This window comes from Dicentrarchus labrax, unplaced genomic scaffold (assembly GCF_905237075.1).
Source record: "Dicentrarchus labrax unplaced genomic scaffold, dlabrax2021, whole genome shotgun sequence".
In the NCBI taxonomy this organism is placed as follows: Eukaryota; Metazoa; Chordata; class Actinopteri; family Moronidae; genus Dicentrarchus; species Dicentrarchus labrax.
Genome location: NW_026136712.1, coordinates 20,339,799 through 20,347,424, shown reverse-complemented (window position 1 = coordinate 20,347,424; position 7,626 = coordinate 20,339,799). Strand labels below are relative to the sequence as shown.

The 7,626-nt window shown below is 42.3% G+C and overlaps 1 protein-coding gene across 1 annotated transcript in view; it reads right to left on the bottom strand.

Moving 5' to 3' along the window:
• Positions 1-388: 388 nt before the first annotated feature.
• tbkbp1 (TBK1 binding protein 1) overlaps positions 389-7,626 on the bottom strand; it is a 58,323-nt gene continuing 51,085 nt past the window's right edge. The window contains exons 9-10 of the mRNA XM_051418177.1: positions 6,146-6,933; positions 389-5,049 (exon numbers count right to left, since the gene is read on the bottom strand). Of these exons, the coding sequence (XP_051274137.1) occupies positions 4,921-5,049; positions 6,146-6,933 (917 nt within the window). The 3' untranslated portion in view covers positions 389-4,920. The remainder of the gene's footprint in view (positions 5,050-6,145; positions 6,934-7,626) is intronic.

Here is a 7,626-nt window from a genome sequence, read left to right as displayed (position 1 = left end):
TAAATGTTTGAAATATCACATGTGAGCACCTACTGTATTGCTAAACCAAACTTCCTTTCCTTCTGCAGAGAGATGCAGCACAAACACTGATCATACTCTACGCTCTCTTTCAAATATTAAAGAACACAAACTGCTGTTATTTGTTGTAGTTCGGATAATCTCAAGCAATATTTATGCTTCTAAGAGCATTAAAATTGAAGTTGCCAGATTTTCACCCACATCTGTGCTTTTTAAATTCTCTTGACACAAACTGTGTAACTCCTTAAACGATATCAAGCTTCATGTGCGTCACAAGCTCTGCAGTCAACATCAGTGAAGACAAAGGATGTGAAATGCAGCCGAGAGCAAATGACATCATGGTTTGTGCATAAAGAAGCCAGTTCATACATTATTTCAGTGCAAGTTCCATTTTATTTATAGGGGTATTTACAGACAGAGAGAGAAAGAAAAAGTGACTCTGTTGTTGCTTTCGTTTTGTTTATCACAATCGTAAAGTTCTTGAATGCCAGCAGTGCTGTTCCACCACACAAATGCTGTAGAGTAGCCATTACTTCTCATTAGTGTTGTGGAGAGTTCATTAGTGTTGAGGTCTCCATGTGCGCTTAATGTTACCCAGGAGAACAACCTGACTCACTTAGTTACTTATAGGAGAGTGGAGCTATACAAGAATGAACAATCAGACTGGTTTTTAAAACTCTTCCTCTTTGTTGGACCTAGCCATTTGTCGCCTGAGTAAATCTGAGTGAAATTTCATGATGAAGAAATATTTAATTTGAATCTAACGATGACAGATTTGATCTTTCCTTTGCTGGATTTGTCTCTCTGTTGATCTCCTGAGTAAACCAAGGAGTCAGTTTGCTCTTATGACCCAAAAAAGGGGAAAAACAGACGAGATGGTTGCAGATTTGAAGGTTTTTAAACAAAAATTAAGATCTTAAACCTGAACTAGCAATTATAAACTTTATGTGATGGACCTCAGCACAGCTTCTGTATGTGCAGTGTTGTAGTGTTGCAGAAATAACGTGTGTGCGTGCAATGTGTAAGCTCATACAGGGTGAGATTGCTCTGCATTGCTGCTTCTGGCCAACAGGTTGCGGTTGCTAACAACATCCCAACACCATTAACCACAATGCAGCTCCCCCCCCCCGACACACACTGACATGACCAAAAGAAGACCTGCTAACCATGTCCTCTGTTTTTCAAAATACAGGAAATATTTTGTTCTCTAGGGGGCAAAAAGGATCATATTGTTTGTGAAATCTGACCTCAGCTGCAGTTCATATCAAATTACATAGTCGTAACTTAAAGTTCCCAAATGCAGTTGAACTACTAGTTTATGATGCAACATTACATCATCAGCAGTGAAGACAAACAACTATGCACATTTGTGCTTCTTTCTTTCTTTCTTTGCTGCATGATAAATCAGACTAGAAAAATATGCATCAGCACGCTTATTACTGACGCTAACCTTCAGACAAACATTAATTTGTAATTTTTCTTTAAACCTAGTGTACTTGTGGTCGTATAGTCAGTCCAGATCATTTGATGTCATATGTGATTAAGCTTGAAAGTGCTCACTGTCACACATCCCACATGATGGTTCTACATAGGAGGTAGGACATACCACTACATAGTGAGTAAAAGAGGAAAGGTGTGGGGTAGTACTTGTATATAACTCGCATATAATTCATATTTAGTGTGGTGGTGGCTAGGATTATATATACTGGTTTACAGACACTCCAATTTGAAGTTGTTGAATAATAGAGTACATGTTGCATTAGCCTTACACACTTGCAAAATACCTGTCTGTACACAACTTTAAATATTTTTTACACAGAGTGATATAGGAACATACATACAGTAGATAATAATTGGGAGTCAATAAAGCCCTCTTCGATTGAATGGTCAAGTAACTCCGCACTGCCTTATTGTACACCTCGGGATGTAGTTCTTTAAGGATAATTCCAGTTTATTGGAACAGAATCAGAATCAAAATCAGAAATAATTTTGTAACATTGTAATCAACAAGTTAATTGCTGAAGTCTCTGAGCCTGGCGACATTGCTAAAAACAAGTCTAATTGGGAAGAACCACAAGCAGTCAGAGAACCCACACAAGCGATAGAATTATGCTTTTGTTTTCAGATTGCTTCGAACTTGAAACCTTTTTCTTGTGAAATTCTGAACAGTTTTTAGGGTTTCCACAGGAATTGGTTTGTGGGGGTGGTAGGTACTTTCTTCTGATTTCAGCCACAGGATGAAGCTGAGCTCCTCTTTAAATAAACGTATAGATGCAACACAATCAACATCCGCTGGGCTGAATCAAACCAATCCTAATGCATGATTAACTGTTTAGATAGATAGATAGATAGATAGATAGATAGATAGATATTCCTTTATTTGTCCCACAATGGGGAAATTTACAAGGCTCACTCCTTATACGTAGTCTCTGCTGTTTTATATTTCATAAAAGTGCAGTAAATTCTTTGTGGAAGTGCTGGGCGCCTCCATTATGTTACGCAGTGGGAAACCTTGGTTTCACTTTTTTACAGCCACTAAAAGGACAGTGACTTGGCTGAGTTTGCACCACTGACCAACAGCAAGTCATCTTCACAGCTTGAGAGAACGCCAGTACAAACTGCTCTACAAAAGAGTAATTATGAGACAGTGTGAGCTTAATGTTACTTAGTGACACAGCTAAGCTAACTAACCGCTTTAATTTCACTCTTCAATAACCTTTTGTTGAACAAAATGTTGTTCAAAGTAAACAGCACTCTGTGGAGAAAATGGAAAGGCTCAGAGCTATTGTGACTGACTGGTTGGCGTGTTAGCAGTTGGCACGTCAGCAACAGCAGTTCAGCAACTTGTCTGACTTCTATTTTTAGCAATACTGGGGCTTTCCCAGATCTCAGCAATTAACCAGGTGACTACGATGTAATCGTGACCAATGAAACCAGTGTCCAAACCTGCTAGAACAAGGTCTAGGTCCATAATAAACCAGTTACTCTTTAATCTGATATTCCTTGACCCCCCCATTGGAAAATTCTCTTTAAACCTTCCTTGTAAAGCCATAGCCTGGAGCAAAGCCTCCAGAGCTTGTAGAGAGTCCTACAATATGTGCTCTAATCTACCGCATTTCATCTCTTCAATAACTTCCAGTCAATTTAAATGCATGGTAGGTGTGTAGGGACATCCCCATATTAGAAACTGCACATGGAACTGAAAGCCTCAGAGTAGCTGACATCAGTGTAACTTTGTTGTTTTTCTTTTTTTTTTTCTCAAAAAAGAAGTTCACGTCCCACAAGCTGATCTCGCATTAAGATTCCACTTGTGATAAAAACTAAACCCATGTATCAAAAGAAGAGTATTGTCATTGCTGAAACCCTGCAGAGATAACTTTGCTGATTGGAGATGATGTTTCTGGTATCAGATCTCCGAGATAGAAATACAGTACACTAAAAAGCCTGCCACTTTTTCCTCGAAGCAGGTCAGAAGTCTTGATCTCATGCAGCCAGCTGTGTGTGTTCTTTTTTTTGTTTTTTTTGTTGGGTGGTCTGGGCAGTCGTGACATCAAACTGTTTTGAAGGTCAGATCTTTAGGAAGACCGATGAGAATCCCAGTTGATAATTTAAAGTCTTTGTACAGAAAAGTATCCCATGTGGTGGGATTTGGATCTTCGACTCCTCTATATACAGCAGTGTGCAAGCACATGGGAACGACACCAACATGAGACATGTGGTGCATTAACATTTGCAAAAATATATCTTCATATTTTTTTGCCTTACAGATTGACAATATAAATAGTAAATTATACATGGAAAATATATATGGGGACTGAAAACATATACATTGTATAGGCTATGCTAACTTAAAGTGCTAAGATACTTAGATTTTTTTTTTTTTGAACAGGCCGCAAGCATAAAGGTATATTCTGACAAAATGTTTCCCTAGTAGAGAAGACACATCAGTGCCCCGCCCTGCAGGGCATCATCTTAACTCTGTTTGGGTAAAACCGCCTTGATCCAAACATACTTTCACATTCATATTCCCCAGCTTGTCAGTTGGTTTCAGTAGTTGAAATGTGAGACTGGAATGTTTAATACTTTCTTAACTGCCATAGAAAAACAGAAAAAAGTGAACTGGCATCAAACCCTGATTGACAGAAAATCAGTCAAAATTCCTTCACAGTGTCAGCATCAAAAACTTCACATCTACACTCAAATGACTAATCATCATCCCACATGACTTTGTATATCTGTCAGATCATTTCAATAAGCCAACTTCTACCAGATCACTGTCCTTGGCACTTACTGCACAGAATCCTCTGCAAGAGATACTGTAGGTGTGTGAGATAGAAAATGTCCAAGCAGGTGTAAAGTATTTAAAGCTAAGTGGTGAGAATAGTCTGTTAAAAAAAGGACGCCTCAGATCTCCCTGATCATTTACTGTTGAAACACTAAACTAACTTTTTCACATGCAGAACCCCTGAACTTTCAAGCCTGCCTCTCATACCTCTTCTTTGGCTTACTTTGCTAAATCAAAGTATACTACACTGTGAAGCGAAAAACAACACGACACCTGAAACTGCCTGAAACCACACAACAAGACTCATAACAAAACATCAGCAACCAGAGCCAGTGATTATACAGGCAGAGCTGTCTTAAGGGCGTTCAGTAAAGGACTGCATGTGGACTCACAAATCCAACACAGACCTGTGTTTAAGTACTTCCATATATACCAGGCCCCTGCGCCCATTTTGCGTCCCTACCTATAGATTACCGCACACAGCTAACTGGTTCGCACCGTAAAATAGGTCGCTCGTGATTCTACGTTCGACTTTCCATTTGGCCGGGTCTGCCAATCTCTTACATAATCTATAAGAAGAGGCCGCAGAGATATGTGCGGGCTGGTTGCCATGGCAATCAGATCTTGCTGTTCTCCAGGTGGGAGTCGATGTGCTTGATGAGGGCATCGTCAGGGTAACCGACAGGGAATATCAGCTGGCAGAGAGGGCAGCTCCGCATGTCACTCTCCTCGGTCTCCATCCAGAGCTGCAGAGCAACACACACACACACACACACACACACACACACACACACACACACACACACACACACACACACAATTAGGCATAAGGATAAATCACATGCGTTCCTCAACTTACTTACTCCACAGGATTGTATTAGTCATTCTGTGGGAGGCAACAAAATTACATCACTACTTGGTGAGTTATCACTTCAGACTTACACAACAGGGTTTTGGCATGAGATAAACTGACCAGTAGTAAATCCAGGTGGAAACCTTACTTTGCTTTACTTCCAAGAGTAAGAAGAGGAGATTAATATCTGTAATATTTCATGCATGTGTGTTAAGCACAGCGCTTATTTAACAACAAAAAAGTATGTCACTTGGAATTGCCCTCCAGAACGACACATATAAGCGATCTGATCTGCCACCCCTCCGTAGAACAACGTCATCTGTCAGTGCCTTCCAAAACTGTTGAAATCCTTGTAAGAAAAATTTTTATTTTTAACCTGACAAAGCTTAAAGTTAATGTTTGTTTAGGTTTAAAAAAACGATGTCTTTAAAATTAGGTAAAGATCTTTTTGGTTAAAATAAGTACTTCCTGGTAGCTGAGGCTGAGGCTGAGTCCTTGCTGCAGTGGCCATGTGTTCGACTCCAACCTGTGGCCCGTGCGTGCCCACCTGTGGTACGTGTAATCCCCTCTCTTTCCCCCCATTTCCTGTCACTCTTGAGTTGCCACTGACAATTAAAGGCAATAAAAGGCCAATAAATAAATAAGTGCTTCATTAAGGTTAGGGAACCTTTATCAGTGTGGTACTTAACGCACAAGACATCAGATTGATATCACACTTCTCATATTACTCTCAGAATTAACCACTACTTTAAAGGAACTAAGAAAAAAAACACTGAAACCTTTTGATGATTGTGACATTCAGTGTGAAAAGCAGCATTCAATGGAAATAGTCTCAAGGGTTAAATACAAGTTATTTCCTGTGAACCAACTCAGTAGTGACACAGGACACTGTGCATTTTCACTGCTGCAACTTCATGGTTTTAGAATCACTCAAACATGTAACTCAAACTCTTTTACACAGATGAAATCAAGTTTTACACTTAACTCACATTGATTGAAGGCCAGGACTGGGCATGCTCTGCTGACATGTACCCCGGCTGTGGGTGGCAGCTGAGGGTGTTAGACCTCTGAGGGATGGGGAAGGCTGAGCAGGACGCTGGGCCTCTCATGACACCACTGGGCACCGCAGCAGAGAGCACGCCCAGCGTCCGCGGTGGGCTGATGGGATGCGGGCAGGTCCACTCCTCCTCATCTTCAGAGGACTGTGGTGGCTGGGGTGCCGGTGTGGAGGGAGGAGGGGGCTCAAAATGCAGGTGGGCCACCTCAGACAGTGGGAACGGCATCTCTCTTGAGTGGCGCATAGAGCTCTCCCCGAGACCCCCGTCTCCTCCTCCACCACCTTGATGGGGAGATGGGGAGACTCTGTGCTGCAGTCCACCATGAGGAGAGCCCACATGTTGGGGCTGCTGTTTTGCGTAGCTATCAATGTAGGGCCGGGGCTTAGGCAGGGTGGAGACAGGGTCCAGTGAGAAGCGGGGTGGGCACTGGTAAGCCGAGGGGTCGGCAACCTCAGAGTAACTGCGACGGCCCTGGAAACTGGCCCTCAGGTGCTGGCTGGGTGGCCGGCAGGAGTAAGAGGCCGGTCCGTCATTGACGTCCAGCAGGGGTGAGCGGCGGTGCATGTCTGGGGAGAGGCGCTGCAGCACCGGGGAGCGTCTCTGTTGGATTGGGGAATGGTGTTGTGGAGGCGGGACTGGAGAATGGCGCTGTGAGATGGGCGAGTGGCGCTGAGGTACTGGAGAGTGGCGCTGGTGGTGGATGGGAGAGTGACGCTGGACTAAGGAAACAAAACAAACATGTAAAAACACATTTGAAAAGTTTGGTAACTTGTTACTACACTATATGGCCAATAGTATGTGGACACCCTTGTGCATATACCTTTGGGCTTGTACTTTTGGTCTAGAGTTGACTTACTTACTACTTATTAGGCCTTATTTTAATAACTCTTTATGTGTTTGTTTCCTTTCCTGTTTCAGCATGCCTGCATGCACAAAGCCAGGTCCACGAAGAAATGGTTTCACCAGTTTGATGTGGAAGAACTTGATTGGGCTGCAGGGATCCCTGACCTCAACCCCATCCAACACCTGCAAGCTAGGCCTTTTCACCAACATCAGTGTTGGACCTCACTAATGCTCCTGTTGCCTTCCTCTGCATAAGCAGAAGTCTGTACTCATTTGACTGCCAATGGAGTCATATAGTTTGAAACAACATGTAGAATCCATAGCAACAGGCCAAATGGATTCGTGTGGACAGAGGACAAACGTAACACGATGTCTGATTTCCATTTGGGCCCGAGAGTCAGTATAATGGAAACTTCATGATTCATATCACAACCCGCAAATGACGTATGTGTTTATGGGCATATAGAGTGGGGAAGTGTAAACTGATCACAAGTGGTCATGTGAGATATAGTGTAATGCTAGGTATAACCAAGGCCGGCACCACAACATTCACACAAATCTAGCTGTGG